The sequence below is a fragment of the Thamnophis elegans genome, chromosome 15, assembly GCF_009769535.1.
Source record: "Thamnophis elegans isolate rThaEle1 chromosome 15, rThaEle1.pri, whole genome shotgun sequence".
Classification (NCBI taxonomy): Eukaryota; Metazoa; Chordata; class Lepidosauria; order Squamata; family Colubridae; genus Thamnophis; species Thamnophis elegans.
In genome coordinates, this window is record NC_045555.1 from 28466535 (window position 1) to 28491911 (window position 25377).

At 42.3% G+C, this 25377-nt stretch overlaps 1 protein-coding gene across 1 annotated transcript in view; it reads right to left on the bottom strand.

Moving 5' to 3' along the window:
- The window catches only part of ANK3 (ankyrin 3), a 309147-nt gene extending 285101 nt beyond the window's left edge, over nucleotides 1-24046 (bottom strand). The window contains 1 exon segment of the mRNA XM_032231543.1: nucleotides 23960-24046. Coding sequence (XP_032087434.1) covers nucleotides 23960-24022 — 63 coding nt within the window. The 5' untranslated portion in view covers nucleotides 24023-24046.
- Between the last annotated feature and the right edge of the window lie 1331 nt (nucleotides 24047-25377).

Here is a 25377-nt window from a genome sequence, read left to right on the forward strand (position 1 = left end):
TCAATTTGGACAGAACAAGATCCAGATGCTTTGACCTTTTCCTTTCTCTTCTTAAAGCCCACCAATGGATCTTCCACCACTTGGTTTAGGATGAACTTGGCTCTCAGACTTCAGGAAGTGAGCTTTGTGCCCAGGTTGACAAAGAGTAACAAGGTTTGAAATCACTAAGGATTCCCTCCCCCCACCCCCATCAGCACTTTGGATACTTTGAAAAGCTCGAACATACCCAGCAGCTGTTAAGTAGAGCAGGATATCCTATTTCAAGATTTGCAATGCAATCAGTATTTTCGGTTTATTCATTTGTCGAAATTGTGTAAGGATTGTAAAAAACATGCTGAATGAGGAGGGTTTGTGTCTTCCGCTGTAAACAGAGACCCACTCTTGCTCTGATCTCTGGACTATCCTGAAAACGGCATGGGTTTCCATCTCAATTTCTTAAACACAAGCAGGAGCATTTTGAGAATTGGCTGGGATAGAAATTATTGGTTTCTATCTTCATAGGGATGGATCTCATGTTCGTGGTTGTGCTCAGGAGAGGCTGTTTCCTATCGTGGGAAGAAATATCTGTCTGGAATATTCACTGAAAATAAAATGCAGGATGGAGGCACATTGGAAAGATAGTTTAATGATGAACAAAACCACCAGGATTTGTGGTTCTGGACAGCTGACAAAATGGAGTTGAAAGCAGGGGATTATTCCTTCTTTGAGCTTTGTATTTGAGCTTCCTATTCTTGTGCAAGAACATGTATTCTATTAGCTGTTGCCAGATTCCTATGGTGTCATGTAGTGGCTGTGTAGGGGTCATAGCAGGCTCTGTAGGTAAGTACAAATCCTAGGTGTTTGTCTGAGCTAAGTTTGGTTGAAGTTTGGGCTGCTCTGAGATGATGCAGTGAAGGGCACTGAAAGGATGCTGGGTAATTCCTATTGTGGCTTAATGGCTTTCGTCCTATTTTTGCTCTTGAGTGAGGGTATTTGCTTATGAATAGAGGTGTCTAGATACTTGTCTTCTTTCAATAAGCTCTTTATCTCTTAAGTGCTGAGATCTGCTGGGGTTGCTTTCTGCCTCTAAAAGCACATGTTTCTCCATTTCTCCCTTTAAGAAATATAATAATCTGCCTTTTTTAATATTCCTCAAAATATTTCATTCCTCTAGGGGAGGTAGCTTCCCACATTACGTTACTTTCTCCTTGGAAAACACCTAATTTGAGGGGGAACAAAAGTAAACAACAGACTTGATTCTGTTGTTGTGACCTTACAATAAAGGGAGTGATTGTCCCAATGGTGACAGCTTCTTGTTTAGAGGCAAGCCATCACTCCACAGATATAATCAGCCACGTATTCTATTCAGATCTAATGTGTCTCTTAATGAAGGTAGCTTATGGAAAATTAATTTGTCCTTCTGTGTTCACTTGTTGCACCACCTATACACAAGAGCCAGATGCTGGATGCTTCCTGCCCTGCAGCCTTTATTTGGGACGCATCTACACAAATTGTGAATATTTCCATGTGCTTAATGCATCAAGTGAAGCACAAAGCTTTGAGCTGCTGCTGTGTATGATACCTGGACCTCCCTTTGGTGCTGCTTCAGGAACGCCTCCCCCCAACCCCCGGCCACTTCCTGAAAGGCTGGTGACGAATGGCCGGGAACGTTCTGTACAAGAGGCTGACTGGCTGCGCTGCCATCCAAGCACAGGTCTACTCCTCCGATTGCCTTGGGAACAGGTTGCTGCTGTCATCGGCACCTTTGTCTGGAGTCTAAGCAGCCTCCTTGGTTCTTCCCAAGGAGACATGGCAGTTAGCTGGGTGATTAACAGCTCAGATCCACCTTGGAGGCATTCATAGCAGCTCCAAAAGAGGCTGCAATCAGCAGGAACAGCTTGTTGATCGAGAGAAGTGTGCTGAAGTTCAGGGCCATCAAATGCTGACTGAAAGGTGTGCTAATGGCAGAGGCACACTGATTCCCCACCCCCACCCCAATCAGGGGAGGTTGGGCATTTTGAAGTGGGTCTTTCTCCCACACTCCCTCCCTTCTCTGCCCTTCAGCTTTAAGGCCCACACTGACTTTTGCTACTCAAGCCTTGACTTCCTTTAATTCTCTTTAATTTTCTTTCCTTCTTCTCTGCCCGGGGGGGGGGGGGGAATGCCTCATTTCTTCTGAAGACGGTCAGTGAAGGTCACCACTTAGGTGCCGAGTCCTTCTTAAGACATGCAGGATCATGTACATTTTGCTTTGCTATCCATCTTGAGCAACGGCAAACATGCCCTCCCCTTGCTCTTTTATGGATATTGCTAAGTGCTAATATTTAATCATTTTTTTTTTAAAAAAAAATCGATGTTGCTAAACAAATCTGAGGCATGGGACTACCCTTGCAGTGGAATTGTCTGCAGTGTGTAGCCAAGCAAATCAACTTGGCAACCACAAAGGTGTGGTCAAAGCTCTTGCAAGAAAACAGCAGAGGTGAGTTTCTACCAGTAAGGTCTGGTTCAGCCAAATAGGTAGCAACTCTGGCGGACACGTGACTGTACCAGTTCTATCCTGAGTGCCGCCATCTTTATTTTCTATTCTGCACATGCTCAGAACAATCTTCATTGAAAAAATGTATTTCCCCCTTTTTTAATGGTGTGCGCATGACAGCCCCAGAGAGGTCCCAGAAATGGGCTGTTTTTCACAAAAACTGAGGCATTTTTGCCTTCGCCCAGTCTCCAGAAGCACACTGCAGGCTTCAGCAGGGCTGGGGGAAGAGGAAAATGCCCCTGTTTTTGCAAAAAACAGGCTGTTTTCTACCCATTTTTTGCAAAATGGGGGCATTTTTCTCTTCCCCCAGCCCTGCTGAAGCCTGCAGTGTGTTCCTGGGGGCCGGGAAGGACAAAAATGTTTTTTTCTTACTGGGTAGTTTGCAGGTGCTCCCTTAGCGAGACTGGAGCCCCCCCCCCCGGTCAAAACATTTCACCACCGTTTCAGTGGGCATGGCTTGGTGTGGGGGTCATGTGACTGAGTGTGCGTGAGTGATGTCAGGTTGGCCATGCCCACTCAGTCAACACACCCCATCTAGCCATGCCTACCAAACCGGTAGTAAAAATTTTTGAAACCCATCCCTGGACAACAAGATCTGTAGAGATCACCAGGGATTTCTTTTGAAACTTTCTTAAAATAAGGTTACAGCAGAATATACGGGGGAAGATGAAAACCACATGATCCCTACTGAAAATTAAACTGAAGATTTTAGAGGCTGGAATGTCCCTTAAAAGCAGCATGTATGCTGCAGAAGAGAAAAAGTAATACAATTTGCTCATTATTTCGTGAATGAGACAATTCTAATCTTTTCCTGGAATGAATCCATGTGCATGCTTTATATGCTTTATATTTTTTGCCCTAGTGCAAAGCTCTTTATTGCCTTTTTAAAAATTCAACTGAACAAGAGATTGATGATTAAACCAGGAAATTGGGAGAAAGAGAGGGGGGGGAGGGAGAAGTGCCAAATCAGAAAATGTCAAGAGCCATTTTCTTCTCTGATTGCATTATTAAATTATTTTCCAATTTTGTTTCATATTCTTAATTTTAATAACAAAGATTTTAATCCAGTATTGAAAAAAATAGGTGTTTGACCAGATGCATTAAAGATGAAAAGCAACAGAGTGTTTGCTTTTTATGATCTTTAAGTTGACTTAATGAAAATGGGTCAGCATTGATTTTGGATTTTTTCCCCATAGTCAGCCTAGCTACTTTTGCTTTTTATAGACCAATAATTTAGCATATTATTTCATATCTCTGAGGAAGCCCCCTCCCACTTCCTTTCCTCTCCATAATAAATTGTTACTCTTTCATTGATCACAAGATTCTTTCTGTTGTTTTTCTTTAACTGAGAAGCATAGCCATCCGTCTAAAAATGGCTATAAGCAGCTATCATTTTAATTACTTTCTTACTTACGGTCTTCAGAGAACCAGTATACCAAAGCTCAGCACACCATGTTTAGTAAATCCTCTTTTCAATTCAGTTGATTTTCTTTCATTTGGAAATATTCATCATGACATTCCAGAATAGAGAAATCTTTCCTTAAATATTTCAAGAAGCTCTATTGTGAACTGAGCTTAAACCTACAACTGTCAATATGGGTACGTTCAGGGTTATTAAAAACTATTTTTTTCCTTTAAAACACAATGATCTAATATAAATTGACCTTTGCATGACATGCTCAGCCAATAGATCTTATGTATAGCAGAGGCGATGGGTAGATGGTTCTTAAAAGGAATGGACCTTTTTAAAAAGACTTTTGACCAAATAAAGAGGAATAGAATACACACAGGCATCACATGGGCAAGCAAATAACCCAATTCAAAACAGCAATGGCCCTCAGAGATCATAGCAATATGGAATAACCTAACAGCCATGCCAACATAGGAAAAAAATATTTTTGATTTGGTGGTTTCAAACGTTCCCCAGATCTTGCTCAATCCATCAGGCTGTGTATAATGAACCATCTACCCTGATTCCCCCCAAATAAGACCCAACTGGAAAATAACCCCTAGCATGATATTTCAGGATGTTCGTAATATAAGCCCTACCCCCCCCCAAAATAAGCTCCAGTTAAGATTATCAACCAAACAGATGCATTTAGTACCATATTTCTCAAAAAAAAAAAAAACAAGATCTAACCAAAAAAAGCCCTAATGATGCATCTTTTGGAGCAAAAATTAATATAAGACCCAATCTTATTTTCAGGGAAATATGGTAAGAATCATAAGATATTAATAAAACTTATGCAACCACTCTGAAGAGAGAGATGGGGAGGTTCGCAAAGGTTTCGAAATCTAACAGCCAAGCTGCACCTTTTATTTTTATATATACAGACAGCACAGTTGTGTAAACAACAGGCTCACTCTGGAAAACAGACCTTCAGAACAGGGCAAGGACAAAAGGACTGGAGGAGAAAAGAAATCAACAGAGATGAGTGAGAGAGGGAAGCCTGATCACAATCCGTGCCTTTATGGAATCTGGAAGACTAGCCCGTGTAAACATCAAGTCCAAAGGAAGCAAATGGAGAGAGATCGTCTCCCGCCCTCTTTAAAGAGCTTGATGAGCCATCGGAGTTTGCAGACGCATCAGGGCCACCAGCCAAGGCCACCGGCCCCTGCCTGGGCACAGCTTCTGTTCTGCCACTCAGGGAATAGGCACGGCAGCTCTTTACACAAGGGGCCAGGTGCAGGAGTGAGCGGAGGTTGCTGAACAGATCACTCCAGACAATCTGCCTGTGAGGAACATGCAGACACAGCAGCACAGAGCAAATCTCATGCGCTTCATCAACTATTTCCAACATTGGGTGGGTTGTGTATTCAGCAGCCATCTCCAGTTCTCCAAATGTGGCTGATGATGTTTGGGGGGGGGGGGCAGATTGACACCTATGAAGAATGACAGGCTGGGTGACAGAGGTGGCCTTTGGATAGAGCACATGTGCACTCTCCAACCAGGGCTAATTTTTGTTGCAGTGCAAGTTTTGCCCTTCTCACCATCCCAAAAAACAGAACGAATTCATGATGTAAGGAGCATCATCTAATGGCAATATGAATTTCTCCCGACTCTGCCTAAACCTCAACCAATCCGAAATTCCTCTGTGATTAGGCAACAAAAATGGGTAATTTCTTTCATACTCACACCGTACCCCTAACAGGAAATGTGTGCACATCAGTGGTGGGTTCCAGCCGATATGGCCATACCGTTAGTATCTGGGAGCAGCTGACATGATACTGGTATGGTGGCTTGTTTGACCCACCCGCCTGCCCGTGTTGTATACCAGTTTTTAAAGCAACCCGCCAATTGAACATACGCACACAGTGTGCGGTGCCTGCGCAAGCTCTGACAAGCAGCTGGGTATCAGTGGAGTGCACATTGCGTGCGCAGCACATGTGCATGAAAGGACGTGCGGCCCCATGAGCATTGTACTGGTAGTGACAGAGAGAGGAACCCACCACTAGGTGCATGCATAAAGATACAGAGTGGCAAGTTGGGTGATGAACACATCTGAAAGTGGATGTTTAATTATCACCATCCAAGAATTCAGATGTGGGGGATCTCTGCTCATGAAAAGAGACCCAACAACAACAACAAAAAGCAGGCACAGAACTATAGCAGCCATCTGTTAAAAGAAGCCTTTATACAAGTCTAAGTGGCAGAAGACTATAAGCAAATCTAGAAGCTCTCAGCCAATTTAAGTCTAGCAGGCCACCGTTACAGCCTCAAAATGACCTGGCAGAATTTGGCCAGATAAGCCCCAGTCAGCTAGATAGCTTTCTGCCAGCATCCTTACCTAGTAAGCAATTTTTGGCCAGTTTGTGATCCATGCAAGTAATCCTTCTCCTTTATCCACAGAAAGGAAATGTACACATTCAGTTCCAACTAGAGTTCAAAGACAAGAGCTGCATCTTTCAAACCAAGAGGGGACAGAGAAGTGATGGGATTCAAAAAAATTTAATACTGGTTCTGTGGGCGTGGCATGGCTTGGTGGGCGTGGCTTGGTGGGCATGGCAGGGGAAGGATACTGCAAGATCCCCATTTCCTCCCAATCAGCTGGAACTCGGGAGGCACAGAATAGATGGGGACGGGGCCAGCCAGAGGTGGTATTTTTCAGTTCTTCGAACTACTCAAAATTTCCGCTACTGGTTCTTCAGAACTGGTCAGAACCTGCTGAATGCCACTTCTTGGGCAGTCACTTGGGTCACAGAGATGACCCAATGCAGTGTTTCTCAACCTTGTTGCCTTTAAGAGATGTGGACTTAAACTTCCATAATTCTCCAGCCAGCAGTATTCTGGGAACTGAAATCCACATCGCTTAAAGTTGACACAGCTGAGAAACCCAGACCCGATGCACTGACAGAGGCGTGCCTGGGAGGCAGCGAAGAGAATGAAAATATGTGAGTCATTTTCTAGTCGGGTGCCAGTATGTATAAGCACACTCCTTTCCCACAGATACTGCACTCCTTTGTCACTCACAGTGAGGAAAGAAGCTTTTGTCTGTCATTTTGGTTTTGATCAAAGCAAAAGAACTTTTTTGGGCAGGAAAATAGACATCATCCTTAGTTTTGTAATACCTGGAGTTCAACCGGGGGGGAAATGAGGCTAACCTCAAGGCTTCAATTATTTTGTTTACCTTTCCCAAAAAGAGAAGACTCTGTTCCTTAGGAACAAACAGAACATGTGCTCAGTTCAAACATTATTCTTGACATGTTTGAAATTTTGGATGGAAGAGGGTGACTCAATGAGTCTAGGCATCAGGTGTTAGGATGTTCATGACCACCGCCAGGAATTCACCCAATACGATTGCTAAAGATGATGGAAGATGTAGTTTCCACACATCTGAGGGCACCATGACAGGAAAGTCACAGAAGCACTGAACGGAACTAACTTACAATGTTATGTGTTCTTCTGATGTTAGATTTATAATGCCAAACTGCTTCCTGTGTCCCCCATTTCTGAAAGTGGAAGTCACTCTTGCTAAATGTCAATGAGCAAATGATTCAGATAGGCGGACTCCTCCGGTCCTTTGGCCTTCTCCTCTTTTCAGAAACAACACAGGAAAAACTTTCAACTATGCTACCTTTGGTACCCCATTCTGGACACAAAGTTCTCCAGGCGGTAGAGGTGTGGGGAGCAGCAGAAGAGGTCGCTGCCTCTTCTAAGAGCAACTCAAAGGAAAAACTGTTGAAAATACATATACAGTATGTACGTACGTACGTACGTACATACTACATACATACATACATACATACATACATACATACATACATTCTAACTGGAAATCATTTTGGGAACTACAAGTTTACACCCAGAATTGGATTTTAGAGTTTGTATCATAATTTGATGTACAATTTACAGTATTAATTGAATATATTATTTACTGCCTACTATCTGTAGTTGTATTTTAGCAACTGTGTTAACCTAGCATTTCTAGTTTATAGTTCAATGGGGATTTGCAGCTTTAATTAGAAGTATTGGATAATAACCTGAACTTTGAATGATGCATGGAGATGGATATATTAATTTAATGTTATGTCAGGTTTTTTTTTATCCATCCATAATTCATTACCTGTACCTGATTTTTTTTCTATTAGTATTCTTTATTTCATGTCTATGTGTCTGTGTCTCTGTGTGTGTGCTTGTGTGTTGTGTGTGTGTCTAATACATAGCCCATATTTTGCTCAGCAAGCACTAAACCCAGTAATGCGGAACTGCAGTGACACCAGGTAGCCTTGTGATAAATAATGTAGAAACATCCAGCTGGGAGCCTTTTAGCTGACCTTTAAATGAAATCTCAGAGCACGCCATCACTGCCCCCCTGTTAACACCTTTTAAGGAAAACTTTTTAGAAAAAGAATGGTCCCAACTGTATAATTAACACTGACATGTAGGGCAAAGTACATGAAAGTAATCAGAGCCAAATACTGGTGACATCTATGGATTCCACACCAAAAGCCTCACTAACAAGCAGTCAAAAACCTCGACAAGTTGTTTATGATCTTTAATTGCCAGCCTTAATCTGCCCACTCTCTCATGTTTTAAGCTTACAAAGTAAGGCTGCCTGTACCCATGAAGTAAAATGGAGCGTGGGCGTGAATTGGACTGGATCTCTTCAAACTACCAGAGAGGTGAAATGCTACTTTTGAAGGCCACTGTTGTTGTTGTTGTTAAAAAAATACTTGAGAGGGAGGAGCCAACATCATGACGATACGGACGTGCGGTCTCGATGCTCCGAGACCGCAGCCAATACATTTGCCACTGGTGGTCCAATCGGACCTAATCCGTCCCGCAGAGATAGTGAAGAGGAAGAATACATCTTGCTGATCTCAGGGACATCGCAAAGTCCCTGATCGAGGCAGAGAAGTTCTTCAAGCCGGTGACAAAAAATACAGCCAAGGCTGATGAAGTCAGGGCAGCTCCAAACGGAAGGATACGGAAAGAGAAAGTGTTTCCAGCTGGTGAGGAATTTTTACGGTTTTAAAAAGAGACTGCCTATAAAAAACTTTAAATTAATTTAAATTGGAGAACAGAAGAAATAAGCAGTGGAATTAAATTTGGAATAGTTTTGGACAGTGAGTTATCTTACTTTTAAAATGCTATCTTCATGGATGGAATTTATGCAAGCCTTTTAAAACAAATGGGTTGTTTTCTTCTATTTTTTTCTTTCATTATTCTTTGTAACCTATGGACTAAAATTCTCCTCTTTCATTACTGTGGGTGTTCTTCTAACTCATTCAAGAATCAGACTTTTTTTTAACTTGAAATACAAAAAGATATAAAAAGAAACAAAGAAACTTGCAACAATAACACTGCTACTCAGAGGCTGGAAGGTTTGTATTAGCAATGAAACACTCTTGTTTTTCTCACTGATTATTCTAGCTTGGCACTCCAAGGTCTTGCTGCTTGTTTATAGAGAGTGATAAGAAGAAAAGCATTCAGATGTCCCTTTGAAATATATTTTAATCAGAGAAAGGTGAAAATAAAATGTTATTGTGAATATATGCTTGATCTTATTAACCTTCCATGCTAGAGCAGCAGTGTTTGTTACCTGGAGATAATGGCACAATTTGAATAGCAGAAAGAAACTTTAAGTCTGCAAAAGATATTCTCAGAAATACAGAAATTATCAAATACATATGAGAGGACAGAGAAGAAGCTGGAAGACTTAGAGCATATAACAGCAAAATATGATGAGGAAGTTGAGGATGTTTATCAAGTGGAAAAAGTGGTGGTTAAAACTCTAAAAATCGAAGAGGAAAATGAATATAAAGAAATTAAATTTTCTGATATTTATGGTGATTGGTTTATCTCTGAAAATGAAAGGAGTGGAATACTGAAAGAGGAACTAAATGGAGGGGAAATCTACCCCAGATGGCAAGATACAGAAGAAGAAGAAACAAAAGAATTTATGGATTTAAAGGCAGACATTTTATTAGCAATATCATTGATAACACTACTGACAATCAAAGATAAGCTGATTAAGGAAACAGAAGAAGGGCATCGAAATTACATGAGAGATTTTATAAGCAAGGAGTTGCTAAGAGGAATCCATTCAAAGTTGATTAAGGAGAAGATTAGAGGACTGACATCACAAATGGCAAAAGATATGAGACTGTTTTGCTACTGGAAAGATACAGGTTGATAGATGGAAGAGCACAATTTAAAACTAGTTAAACTTAGTGAAATTTAGTGACAATAGATATAGTTAAATAAATAATTGATAATGTTACTAATGTATACAATGTGTAGTGTTATGATAAATAATAATTGGTTATGAATATTGAATGGTACACATGAAAGGAAGATTAGAAATCCTTTGGATTGTATATAAAGGTTAATAAAAAATAACTAAGTTAGCTACAGTTAAAGTCTTGATTATTAGGGGGAAAATGTTATGATACAGGATATAGTTAAATAAAGGAGGGATAATGATACCAACGTATATATAGATATGGGTACAACATAAGGACACTGTATGTAAATTGTAAACAGTGTTTTGGAAAGGAGGATTAGAAAATTTTGTAATTAAATATTATGGATGTTTAGCTAGAATAGGACATAAGGATTCAGTGTTTGGAGGATTTTAGAAATAGTAAATGAAATGCCAGTATGTGGTTATGTATTAAATCTTGGTATATCTTATGATGAAGGATGTTTAAACAATTATAGTCAAATGAAAATGGAGGTATGATGATGGTAACATGTAATATTATTTGAGTTAATATGAATTACGTTTGTTGACTGTGGAAGAGATGTATGAAAGTCTTTTTAACCAACTGATACACTTTCTACAGTATGTAAAGAAGTGTGTTGTGTTTGTTTTGAAAAATAAAATAAAAAAATTATTTAAAAAAATAATACTTGGAAAGAGGGAAAGAGCACTCAGGAAGAAAGTTTCCTCATTCATTCATTACTCACACACAATGGTGCTTATTTTTCTCAGAAGTACAAAAAAAGCAGAACTTCTAAATATAGGTCTTCTACTCATAGTTCAAGCTGTTCCAGCATCTGTTGAACATTATAATAAAACCAAAACCTACTGAAGATTGAGTGGTAATCCCAGAATGATACTACAAGCCATGATCTGCATTCAGGAGGAGGTGGAATGATTTATTGGAATGACAACCCAAACCCATATCAGACTGATGTGGGGGATTCATTCATTCTTCACTTGATTGATTGATTGATTGATTCATTCATTCATTCTTCAAGCATCTACATGTATCCTTCTGTTTTACGCTAAGTCCTCAGATTCCCCTTGGGTCTCCTTTAGCTGACCAAAAAATGAGAACAAAAGAAAGGACAACATAAGAAAGCTGAAGGATACAACCTGCACCATCAGTGGACACCTTCTGAAAACCTGACACAAAAGACTAAAGACTAAAGAGAATATCAGTCTCCCATGGATTCTCCCATGTATCCATTAAAGACCAAGTCTTTAATTCCTTAACAGGGGAAGTGGGCATGGAAACAAGAATAGAAGATACATGAAATGTGAAAACTTGAAATGGTTAGAAAACAATTGTGATGCTTGCTTGTTTGGTAGGACATTGTCTATGCTTTGACACTGCATGGAGGTCCCACAGATTTTCCAAGATTTCTGAATGTATCTGGAACTCTGCCAAAGCAACAGAAATTCTGGTCCCAGTTGTCATAAGTCAAGGACTTACGAGTCAAGGAATTACGTGGGTAATTCATCCATGTAATTAGAAGAATGCAATGCTGGCTGAGTACGACTCATGACGGAACACAACCATTCCCTCTTGACAACTCTCTTTTATTTATTTGGTGTTGTTTATTTATTCAATCTCAATCTCAGTCCATCTCAAACAAGTGACTCTGGACAGCAAACAGTCATAAAATCAATTCAAAAGTCACAATGCTAAAATTAAATACCTACAGCAGCTGAGAAAAGTATTGCAGTTCACTGATGTCAACATAAGCAGGAAATGGGCCCTTTTGCCCATTTGGGATGCCAGGTGGGGCCCAGACCCCTTCAAGGCCTTGCAAGAAGCTAAGAGGGTCAGGGCAGGTTGGCAGCCAGCATCTCAGGGCATGGAAGTGGCGGAAGTGCTGGGATTAAGTCGGTTATTTCAATCCTTTACCGGATGAAACATCATGCCCTGTTAGCAATCTTCCTGTAATGTTCATGAGGCATGGAGGGGGCCTGTCTGAAAATAAAATGTTGCTTTATAGCCTGTCTGGAGTTTAAGAGCCACCCAGCACTTTGAGCACTAAAAACCTTGGCATTAGATTCCCCCCCCCCCCTTGAAAAGTGTATTTATTTTACTGACTGCTATTTATGGCATTTTATACCCTGTTTTTCCTCTACGGAATCAAAGCACCAGCAACACTCCCCAAATTAAAGAACAAGAGCTACCGGTAGCTATAAATTGACAGCCCAAAAATATTTCCTTCTAAAGTTTGCTTTTAAAAAAAGTATTCTGGAATACATCTTTCAGCTCAAAGAGGGTCTCCATGAAAAAGGAGCCCTGTGATTCCACAAGCATCACTACAATGATGCTCACCAACTGAGAAGCGTCTGGTGCCCTTCAGATCTTTCAGAGGTTCTCAGTCGGCCCAAAATATCCCCAGGCTCCAGCTACCAGTCCTGGATGACATCTTCGCATCCCGCTGTTTGAGGAAGTTGCATAACGTTCTCAGAGACTCTTCCCATCCTGCTTACCACCTTTTTAGACTGTTGCCTTCGACAGAAGATACAGAACAATTAAACTACGACCACACTGTCTTCTGAATAGCTTTTATCCCAGAGCTATTATTGCACTCAACAATGAACTAAAGGGTCACCATCAGTGAGCTATTGGACAGCACTACTTGGTTTGTTGTGTGGATGCTTGGGTGGTTTAGGGGCGGGGAATTTTTTGGTGGGTGGATGTTTGGGGATTGTTATGTGTGTTGGGCCTGGTCTCTGGGTGTTATGTGAATTTCATTGTACGTATATACTCTGTATATACGTACAACGACAGTAAAGTCAAGTCAAGTCTTTGGCCATGGTTTGTGCCATCTAGACTGATGGAGCTGAGGAAGGACCACACTTTTCCAATATCTTTACAGAGTGGCTGGCCAAAAGGAGACAGAATCACCTGTCTTGGGGCTTAATGCTTCATTCATACTGAGGGATCTGGTGAAGATCTAAGATGTTCATCAGTGGTGGGATTCAATTTTTTTTACTGTGGGCGTGAGTTGGTGGGCATGGCAGGGGAAAGTTACTACAAAATCCCCATTCCCTCCCAATCAGCTGGGACTCGGGAGCAGGGCCAGTCAAAGGTGGCATTTACCAGTTCTCCAGAACTGGTCAGAACCTGCTGATTACCATCTCTGATGTTCACTAAGGACAGGAAATCAGCTCACCCATTTCTGCTGGAATTTAGCACCCGATTTAAAACTCTTGTCAGTTTTATGACAAATGGCATTGGCACTATTAGCGATTTCCTAATTAAAGATGGTGGTGGTTGCTGCACATGAAAGAATAATCCCATTTGCCTCTCGGTTGGAAAATGGTTGGAAAATGATCCTTTTCAGGATCTCTGGAGAAAATGTTGGATGTTTATTTGAAAGAGTACAGCTGTCATAAAAGGAGAGCTACACTGCTTTGCTACATGCCACAATCCGCAGGGAGAAGGTTGGGCTCCCTGGCATTCTTCACACTGATGCCGTAAGATTTTCTGAAACGTCCCATTGGGAACCAGGCTGGAGAAAATGAAATTAGTGGAGGAAGAGCTCATTTTCTCTCATATCATTTAAACTGGAATGATCATCAACCTTTGTAAGTATAACTCAGCCTGCAGCAAACAAAGTGATCTTCTTAATACTGTGTGGTATTAGCATTGTGCAAGAACTAAACTCATGTGCCATTCACAACATGAGTCATATTTGCATAATTCATGAATATTGTCTTAACAAAGAATTTCTTCCCTCATGGAAGATGAATATGATAAACAGGCTAGTCAGTTTGTATTCATCAATCTTATAGCCAAAACTAGCATGGATGTAAAAAAGGGAAGTCCTAAAACAAAGTAAAAAAAGTAAAACATTAAGGAAAAAATTAAAGGAGCAAATTTCTATAGATCATTGCCCCCCCCCTTCCCTTCCATTGTCCTTAGCTCCTAACCCTACTAAGTATTCTTGAAATTCTGGAGTTTGTTGCTTATGCTTATTTAAATCATTTTGCCTGAACTTTATAAAATAAATATCTTAAACTTTTCCCCTAAAAATCATATTCCAAATCCCAACCCAGCCCCCCGAAATCAAACACAACCCTGATGCGGCACTCAATGAAATTGAGTTTGACACCCCTGGTCTAAACCTTTCTTGCTATGTGGTGCGTCATCTAAAGCAGGGTGTCAAACTTACATCGTCACGGCAGTATCACATGACACAACGGGACTTTTTTCTCTTTCACTAAACCGGGTGTGGGCCTGGCCAGAGTGATGCATTTGGCACCGCAGGCCGGGAATTTGACAGCCCTGATCTAAAGGGAACCATTCCTGTTTGAATTTAGTTAAACTGTTATGATGAAGATTGATGGATGGATGGATACATGGATGGATGCATGGATGGATGGATGGACTGGGTCATGGCTTTTGCCATGGCTGCGCATTTTCCAGTACTGGCCTCTCATTCTTGTATTTTTGGCAGGGTTTCCCTTTTACAAAGTTGTGCCAAAATGGTTCTTTCCACTTTCAGTGTGTATCTTAGTTGATTTTGATATTCTTCCTTTATGCTCTCTGGAATTATTCCTAGTAAAATTAATGTGATTCCAATTCACATTTTAGTTTCAGTATTTTCTGAATCACTTGATGTATTTCCTTCATCTTATTTGCCTTATCATCTTGTTAATCCCATACTAAGGCAATATTTTAAAGTATCTGAGAAAACTGAAATCTTATATAACCTTACTGTTCCCACATAAAAGCAGTGTGGTTCGAATAACCTTGATTATTACACAACAGTAAACAAACCCATGTAAATAGAAATGGAAAGTAGAAACATTATAACCTGTAAACTGTGAAGCTGAAGTTACACACAGATACAGCCAACTGCAGTTGAAATACAACGAATTCTCTTGCAACTTGGTTAGGAAAAGGGCTTTGGGCTGAGCACATCAACCCCAGCCTCCAAGTGAGTAAGAGTAAAGCAGGCAAAGCTTAGGAATTGCCACCACTCTAAATGGAACTGAGGGCTGAAGGTGAAAGGTAGGGGTTGGCTCTTCCTTAAGTTCCTTGATTCATTACCCAGCCTCCATGCCAGGTTGAAAACCAGGCTTCAAAGAGAGATAAGGGGCATGTCCTGGGAAAGGCACCTCCCTAGCAGCAAGGTTGCTTGCTCTATGTCCAAAGACGGAAAGAAGGAAAGAACAGAGAATGGAAGAATGGATTTTGAGGTGGATGGCTGGCTGAGATGGCAAAATGGACAGTTTTACTAAGAGATAATAACTTAACTGAATTCATTACGACTTGGAGATCATGGCTAGATTTCCTACAAGACAAGGAGAAAAAAATCAGCTTTTGATTTTGGGATTCGATTGAATTGGATTGGAGAAATGTTGAGCTTTTTAAATATAAGGTTGACAATTGATTATCTCTTAAATTAAAGTGAAAAGAATGTTTTCTTAATATTGGTATTTTAGAACGTTAGAATTTTAAGGTATTGGTATCACTTTTTAAAATTTATAGAAAGATTGTTTATTGCCTCTTGGTCAAGAGAAAGTCAGAGTTATGTTTTTGTTTGTTGTATATTTTTCTCACTTTCAGTTTGTTTTTCCCCACCATGACTTGATAGGAATAAGTCAACATTATTCATGCTAACAACATGGACACAAAAGGAGATCAGGAGGGCTTGTGAAGACCACATAGCCTTATCTGGCCTTGAGAAGCTGAGATCCCTCCCAGAAACTCTTCCAACATCTGATGACATCAACCCACCCCCAGACATCTTCCCCTGGGGGTGAATAATGCCATTGATTTCCAAGACAGAATCACAGCTTTTAAAACTTTCTCTCTGGCACATTGCTTCACATTGATTAAAAAAAATATTCCAGAATAGCAATTTAATTTGGAACCATTCAGGGTACAATTAAAGGTCTCCAAATGCTGCTTTTCAAACAACCTTCTCTTTCTTGTAAGCGAAGGTCCATCCAAATGCTAAAGCTCATTTTGTAAAAGGCCTGGAAGCCTCTCACCCTCTCCTGAACACATGCAGTTGACCACAGAAACCGAAGCAAAAGGATTTCTACTCTGTGAGCGAAATTCACAACCCACCACTTAATTTTCATCGTAGGCCTGCATCTGCCTAGGGGTAGTTAGCAATGCCCCACCATTTATGCTTAAGGGCTAATCTGGGTTTCTCAACCTTAGCAACTTCAGATGTATGGACTTCAACTCCCAGAATTCCCCCACCCACATGCTGAAGTAGATGTCCACCCATCTGAAAGTTGCTTAGGTTGAGAAACAATGCAATGGACAGAATCCATCTAGATTCAAGCATAGCCAAGCCCTATCCACAGACTGGCATCACCAAGGTTCTTCTAAATGGCGATGAAGATCCCTCCAGACATGAGAGACTCTTGATGATTTCATGGACCCCCGACAACATGTTCTCCTGGCAACAAAGGGAAAATTTCCCACTTTGTCCTGGTTTCTCATTCCATAAAAATTAGGCCTGGTTCCCCGCCCCCCAAGCTGATGTTACGTCCATGAGGTCCCCTGCCACGATGCAAGTTTGTCTAAGAGGAGAGCCAACTGATCATGATGATTTCTGTCAGGTAAATTCCCTGATGCCTCTGGGCATCAGTAAAGCATCTCCTCATTCCTCCTGAACAAAATGGGGGAATGGAAAGTTCTAAGCAGCCAGAACAAAAGTAGCAAGCAACTGGATGAAGAAAATGAGGAAGGAGGAGGAGGAGAGGAAGAGGAAGAAGAAGAGGAGGAGGAGGAGGAGGAGGAGGAAAAGAAAAGGGGGAGAAGGAGGAGAACATGGCAACCTGTGATCAGCCAACTCTAGGACTAGCTGGCACTTGCCCTCCAATTAAGCCCTTGAGTCAACATCACCACCTTCCATTTATGGCTGTGGTTACAACATCACACAAAGGTAAGTGCTCTAGAAATACATTGAGGCCAAGAGAAGGACATTTAAAGGTTGACTGTTTTCCCATTTAGTCCAATAAAACTGTCAGCTTCTAATTGCATTTGGAAGACCACCTGATTAAAGTAGCTTATTGAATTGTAAGTATCTTATTTACTTACTACTTATTGTATGTCATTTATTCCTGAAGGGCTTGGGTGGCATTTGGTCCAAAACAGCCCACCTCAAAACAGGTCCATACATAAAATAAACAAAATAATCAACAATATCAAAATTATGCCCCCAATATACAAACATTTTCCATACAAAACATACAAACTATTGAGCCCCTCAGATTCAAGGTCAAAGCCCTTTATAAAATTGAAATAAAGCCTACTGGTTTCACCAGAACTTCTAACCAAAGATGTTTCAACCCAGATCCAAAATATTTGTTGAACACTAGAGGGCAATGTGGAAATGGAGTTCTATGAATGTGACAAGAACCTCGTGGCTTTGATACCCTATTAATTGCAGTGCCTAGCATTCAGCAGGTGGATTTTTAAAATGTTTTACAGGATTCAGCAGGCCCAATCAACAATATCATAAAGAAAAAATGTTATGATAGCTGCGATCTACCCAATGGCAGCGCCTAGAACACCTTGGCTGATCTTGGGAAGTGAAGAAAAGTCAGAATTCATTCGTATGACTAAGAAAGCCCAGTTTTTCTAAGCAGACAAGGAGATTTGGGGGGGGGGATTCCAAAACAAGGCAATGACAAACTGTAGAAGTATAGAGTCTGAGAAGACCCAAGCTTAACCAAGGATCTGTTATGGCTAAGAAACTTAAATCAGGAGTATCCTTGAACTTCTAAAATGTGTATTAATGCAGGCAAACCTCTGTTGCTTCTCTCACTGCAGTTTCCTGGTAAGTTGACACTTATCTGAACTCTTAAAATATATTAAAAGTCACCAGTACCATATTGCAGCAGACTCATCCTCCTTAACAACCTCCTTCAGGATTCATCACTAATCTTTTAGAATGTTTCCCACAAGAATATTAGAGAGGTGCTGTTGGGTTCTGATGCTTGTTTCCAATTGCATAGGTCTCCCTTTACTATTTCAAAGAATCAATTAAATATTTGTACACAAATGGTTAAAGATAATGCAATCTAGTTGAGCACCACATAAATATTCTGCATTTGATATAAATTCCTAACCCTGGCTTGGCTGAGGAGCTCAGGCAGGGTCCTTGAGAGGAAGAGAAATCTGGGTTTTGTCAGGACCTTGGAGAGCTCCGCACAGGCTGGGCTCTCTCTCCCTCCCTCCCTCCCTTCTTCCCCCCCCCCTCTCTCAAAGCCATTGTTTTAGCACTCCCCCGTGCTCAACTCAAACCTTAAGAAGGGATCTGTGGAGTAGCTGATTCTTTAACTTCACCCCTGGCTGCTACCCAACTCTGGTCTCAAAGAGCCCCGGATCCATTCTGAAATCTAAGACTTGTCTTCAGAAGCCAGGGGAAAATCTGAAGCTGGGTTTTCAAATGAAAGGAAGACCACACCCACAGGCTGGGAAGGCAAAATAATGGAGGTGCTGAGGGCTTCTTTTGAATTAAGGTTTACCACATTTGGATCTCAAGGAATGACACGTATTTATTTTGCAAAGTAACGTGTGTTTATTTCCCAAAACATCCAACCATGAAAGGTAATGACAGCACAGACTCCATAAACTTCTTCTTGTCTGTGAATCCATACTTGACTAGAGGAAAATATTTCTGGTTTGCACTCTGAGGATGAAATTGAAAATCCCCATTTAGTTGAGATGAAGTATGACTGGGGGAAAAAAGGAACTATAAATTATTATTTTTCTGGCATCAAATTGAGCAATGACAACTTCATTGGGAAAGTCTCTTATAACAATGCATGCCAATTATGCTGAACTACACCAAGGCCCATCTCACGTATCATCCACCATGTAACAGGGGTCAGTTAGATGCTAAATCAAGCCTACACCACAGGCCTATAGTGGAATAAATAGCCCTGCTGAAGGTCTTCAAGTGAGCAGCATCAATGGCATAACTGGTGTATTTGCTAAAGAATGTAGACCTGGCCTTGGGAAAGGGGAGGGACACTCAGATGCTGCTAGAAGTTTCAGAAAATATATCTTAAAAGTGAAAGTGGAACATAGAAGCTGAAAACAACCCTGCCTGGATTTTGTTTGTGCTAGAGAGACACTCCTGCAGGCTTTCAAGATTCTATTACTCTCTCCACATCACTGAAGTCATGCTTGACTTGGCCTTGGCATGACGTCAATGTCAAATAGCCACAGCCCTCTATGAAGTTAGACAGTAACTCAACCCACAGGACCTATTTCAAATGTGCTCCTGAGGAGCAACTCACAGAAAACCAGATCCCCTGATCTGCTCAATCTAGCTAAATCATGGAAACAGCTACCTTACTCAATAAGTAGAGATATACTTCATCCCTGTGAAGGGTGTTTTCCCTTTGTCAAAAATATTCTTCCACTGAAGTCCCTTGGACCCTGCCATTCCTTCTCCTCCCAAATTCTCAAATGCCCACAAATTGCTTTGATTCCATCATGTCAATCTAAACATTCTCTTTTGGTGACCACGGATCATTGTCAACACCCAGGACCCTCTCTGCCCACACATGAGCAAAATTGATATCTATGCTACTAGTTTTTAACCAAATAACATGAAGGTAGGCAGGTATAAGCATGGGAGGCATTTCCTCCATTCTTTTGGAATGAATATTTGCATGGGGATCATATGAATTGAATTGAATAGCATATGAATTCACAATCTAGTTCCCCATGCCACCTTGAAATTTTGGGCTTGGACAATCTGAAATTGTGCCATCCACAGTTCAATCTAAACACAGTACACAAAATTGACTGCTACGTCGTCTTGCCTGTCAACAACTTCTTCAGCTTCATCCAAAAGAACACACAGGCAAACAAGTAATACAAATTCAAGGTAAACTGCTCCAAACTTGATTGCAGAAAATACAACTTCAGCAACAGAGTGGTCAATGCCTGGAATGCACTACCTGACTCTGTTGTTACAGCCTCAAACCCCCACAGCTTCAACCTTAAATTGTCTACTATGGACCTCACCTCATTCCTAAGAGGTCCGTAAATGGGGCATTCATAAGCGCACCAGCCTGCCTACTGTCCTTGTCTTACTATCCCCATTTATCTGTATTTACTTCCTTTGTTCATGTTTATGTTCATAACTATACTTGTCATCTTGTATATTTGACAAACAAACAAACAAACAAACAAGCAAACAAATATGGCAGAAGTCATGGCCCCAGCAAACATGGGGTTAAAATTTGGCTGTATATGGCAGCCTAACTTAATGATCATGGTTTCTGATGAGCATCTTTCTCTTCATAAGGGTGTCCCAAGAAGAGAATCCTCCAGGCCTTCCGGTGTCTATATCAATGAATAACAACAACTTTGTGTAATTTTCCATGAAACGGGCTTTATTTGAATGCATCATCATCTTTTCATTCCATATAAATAACACACAGCAGGAAAGCAGATGCTTCAAGAAATTGGTCCTGAACCAATTTATATTTTAAGTAATCTTTCCACATTATACTTCTATCACCAGAAATGATGAAACTCATTCTTTGCACATTCCTAAAAGTCAGCAACAAAGAGCAACTCTTTCATAGCTTCCAGATTACAACATCTCCCCAGTGTGACTTGTGCACACCCAGCTTATTCTCTTGCACTGTATAGTTGGAGGAAGCTTTGAGGAATCCTACGATGGCCTCATTTCCAAGCAGGGCTTGTCAGCATGATTGCAAGGCCACAAACACAATTTCTTTTTGGAGAGGGGGGAATGGGACATTTGAAGACGGTGAAAAAAAACATTTCACCCACTGCCCTCTCTCAAAGGATGGGAAGGCCCTTCACCCCCTTGGAGAGGGACCTTCCTAATGGAAGCTTTAGGCTGTCACCCTTTCCCTCGCCTCTCCAGTTCAATGCCACCGCTGCTGAGGGGAACATCAGAGAGCACGTAGTATCAAATGACCAGTGGGAAGGTCTGAACTTCACTCTGCCCCAGGCCCTGTCCCTCACCTAAGACCAGCCGCCTTTGCTGGAATCTGTCACTTCCGAGAAGCTGCTAGTCAGCCTTCCCTCTCGCATTCTCTTGACCAGCCTTGCCTGCTCTTACGCCTCTGCCAAATGCCTTCTCCTGTTTCTGATGAGAGCTTGAAATTTTCTTGCCTGATTTTCTAAAACACCATTTCTCCTTCTTCTCCTCCTCCTCCTTGGCCTGGCCTCTTGTCATGACTTTGCACTCCATCTAAAAAGACTGAATTAAAACCAGATCCAGTAAGGGACCAGCGCAACCTTAACACTTGCCTAGTTTCTTGCTAAGTAAAATGCAGTTTTCACCCTAAATCTGTCCCATAACAGCTTGACAAAAGGAAAAATCTGTAGGTCAAAAACATCCTTGTCCATTTGCCTTCCTGCTGTGCAGGCCCAAAACCTAAAATGAAATTAGAACCAGAATAAATTTGAACAAAATTTAGTTCTCACATTCCCTTATTTGGCAGGCTGGTATTAGATTAGGAAGCACCCGCAGGATGTGCCAACTATGTCATGCTAGTATCATATCGCCTTTTATAAATAAACCACAGGAAATTGCTGTAGGTTCCGCTTGATTTTTCCAGATAGAGTCTCAAGTCTGGACATTTCTAAAATGCCAGTTTCATAAAACAAGATTATTAATTTGGCTCTCAGATATGCAGCTTCCTTCCAAAAACTTTGGGAAATCTTCCTCTGTTAATTAAAGTAAGTGCTTCAGTATATCCTCCATTAATATTCATCATCTCAAGTTTTTTCCAAGACTCAAAAAAGAGCAAAGTCAACTAGGCATAGAACTAACTAACCTCAATATTATGAAGGAGAAACTGCTGGACTTTCTACCAAGGGATTGATCCAGTTCTCACAACCCTCTGATAACAAGCTGGGTTTATTAGAAGAAGCAAGTCTCTGACAGCTCCATTCCAAGCCATTATTTAAAGAAGAGTCAAGAGTGCAAAATGCAACATCCCAGAGTTTTCTATTTTAAAGAGAGGAAAAAGACTCTTTCTTAGATCCTGAAATGTTGTGACATGTTAAAATAAACATGTTGATGAGCCTTGCACAAATATTGCTTGCCAGCCAACTCCCCACCCAGCTCTGCTCAATGGGCCTCCATGAGATGCAAGAGGTAGGAAAGGGCATTGCAAGCTGGAAAACAATGACTAAGCACCTCATCCTGGGTATTTCCTTACTGGTCGTAGCACGAAACATCACCATTTCATAAGCGAGGACACACAGGAGACTGCAAGAAGAAGAAGAGAGGTTCTCAAAGATCACAAAACATGGAAATCCAATTTGGCATTGGGACTTTGTCTCTGAAGCACCAGAGGGTCACATTTTGGCATTGGAAATGACCTTGCTGTCCTAACCCATCAGTGGCCATCCGTTCTTCCCTTTAAAAAAAACACCCTAAGGGAGACCCATGATGTCTACAGGTTAGGTCCATCTTAACCCCAAGAGCTGAGTTTGGGTGCTAAGGTCACGGCTACTCTTGGACCTGAGCTAATCTCAAAGCAACCAGACATCCAAGATCCTGGAAGAGAAGCCTTCCATGTTTAATGGATGGAGCCACCCTTCCTCTCAAAGCTCAGAGCTATTTCTCCAGCGCACAGGGATTTTCAGCAGAGAGATTCGCTTCATAATATTTACGTGTTAGAAACAGCTGTAAACACCTTACAGTAACATACTTTAAAGAGAAAAAAACTACGCAATCTTTCAGAATATATAAACCCACAGCAAGCCATTTGCCCAGTCCTTAAAAGGCAGCCATGCTATCAAGATAAATGTTCCAACAATATGGATTGACCATTAAGGATGTTCTCTAGCTTTTTCCTATGTAGCAAAATATAGACTACGTTTTTAAAAGATGTTTAGGGGTGTATATCTAATTTCACTTCAAGTGCCATCAATACCTCTGTAAAATGTGCATTTCTCCACACTAATTTATTATGTAGGCGATTCCACCTGTGGAAGGGATCAATTAAATCCCACTATTTGGATTTATTCTGAGAGGCTGAGTCCGACTTGCTGGCAGAAAAAAATAGCTTAGAGTGTTTACCAGGGAGCTCCAGCAGGCATAGCTACACCTCGATGCCCATGGGAATTGGGACCGTCCTCCTGGTAAGGTGGCTTGCAAGGAGGACCACCCAGTGCCGTCTTTTTACCTCTGTAGCCCCGTTTAGTGAAATTGCATGGACGGATAAGGCGGGTTGCAACTGGTGTCACGGAAACTCACTAGCATGTTTACTCGCTTGTAATAGACCGAATATTTCACCGAAGGGATCCAGCTCAAGCCAAGCCAAGCACCCATAAGGAAAGACAACCCTCCTTTCTGGCAATTCATTGAAGAGATTCTCCACCATAAAAAACGCACATCCTCAGCCCAGGTTTTGGAGAGAAAGTTCCCCCTTCCTCTCCGCTCAGATCCTGGAAAAGAAAAGCCCCCCACCCTTTGCTGATAAAAGGTCTGCTTGAGTGGGTGGGCCGAGGGTCTCTGTGCCCAGGCAGATTCCCCCCACCCCCACCCTCTGGAAGCCTCTCCCGAGCCTTTCATGTCAGCAATTCGGCCACACAAAGCCAGCGCAAAGCAACACTTGCTTCCCGGCAGGGAACACACCCATCGGCACCTCCTTGCACAAATAACCGCCAGCATCTTCTCTTCCCTCTCCAGGAAAGCCGAGGCGATGCCCGGCCACCCTCCTTGCCCCAGGGAATAAGAAAAAGACCCCGAAGGGAGAGGGGGATTCTTACCTTTTTGCCCTTCTTTTTCCGATGGGCGGGTTTCGCGGGCTTCTCTTTGGTTTCTTCACTCATTTTTCAGCCCAGAAAATCCTCCTCCACCGAACCTCTCCTGGCATTCCAAGATCCAGAGACGAGGGAAAGCAAAGCCCATCTGCCGGGGTCGCTTCCCGGGTAAGGAGCGGCGTAAGAAGTCTGCTTGAAGACGGTCCCGGCTCTTCCCGGGAGAGCCCGCAGCCTTCCTCAAAGGGGGGCTGCTTTGTCTGTTGGTGCGTTTGTTGCCTCCCTCTCTGTTCAGGAGCCCAGAGAAGCCACGATGCCTCCCCAACTCGCTTGCTTCCTTCGCCCGCCGTCGTCCCCAGGGCAGGTTCTTGGCAGGAGTCCGCCGCCCGTTCCGCCCAGCGAGCCTGCTCAACTCCCACTGCTCTCCACGAGCCCAGCGATCGGCGGCAGATCGCTGACAAGCCTCCCGAAGCTCCGGCCAGCCAATGATCTGCTGCTCCTGGTGGATGGAGAAGCCGGTTGCCCCAGCGCCAGCCGTCCATGTGCTGAAGCGCTCCTGCCGTCCGAAAGTGATCCTCCGGGAGGAAGACGGGCGGGGTGGGGGTGGGATCTGCAGCCGGGTCTCTACTGCTGCCTGATCGACTCAGCCTTATGGGTCATGTGGCTTTGCGCTGGCAGAAGAAATGATGCCCAGAGAGAAGGGCTGCTCTCACCTGCCCACCCCTAACGCTGACTTTCCTTACCATGGGAACGGTTGATCTCATGTCTCCATAAACACAGGTTGGCCGTTTTCCTCCCTGTTTTCTCAGTCAATGGGATATTTAGTGAAGGCCATCTCCCCTCAGAGAAAGTGCCCTCCAGGGAGCTTGGGACACCACCACCCCAGGCATGTGGGGGAATGTCAGGACCAAAGACCCACCCACGGATGGGATTTGTTGAGGAAACAGCTTCGGCAAAGCACTTCAGGACTCCCCGATAATCCAGAAAATGGTTGGCAGCCCCTTTGTGTCATTTCTAGACTCCGTACCCTTTCAAAAGTGGGTTGGTGAAAAAAACAAAACCCTTTCCCCTTATATTGCATGTTCCTTATATTCGGAGGCCAGGACCCAAAACCCTGTGAATAGGGGCTGCTCCTGCCTGTGCCTTTCAAGAGCATCTCCCCAGCCCACCTTCAGGACCCTCCAGAGTGACAAGGCAGGAGGGGAGCCAATGCAATGCAGGTCTGCTCATTGGCCTTGAGGTGGATACACCCAATCCTCGCTTCATCGGAAGGCCAGCAGGCCACCAGCCCAGGCCACAAAGTGGAGGCATCTAGCCAGTAATACCTGGCTTAGTGTTTTGTCTCTGAGAGAAGATATGTTACACCAAAGGAATATCTATCCTTTTGCTGCCAGGCTGAATCTAATAGATGATGATGGTGATGATGA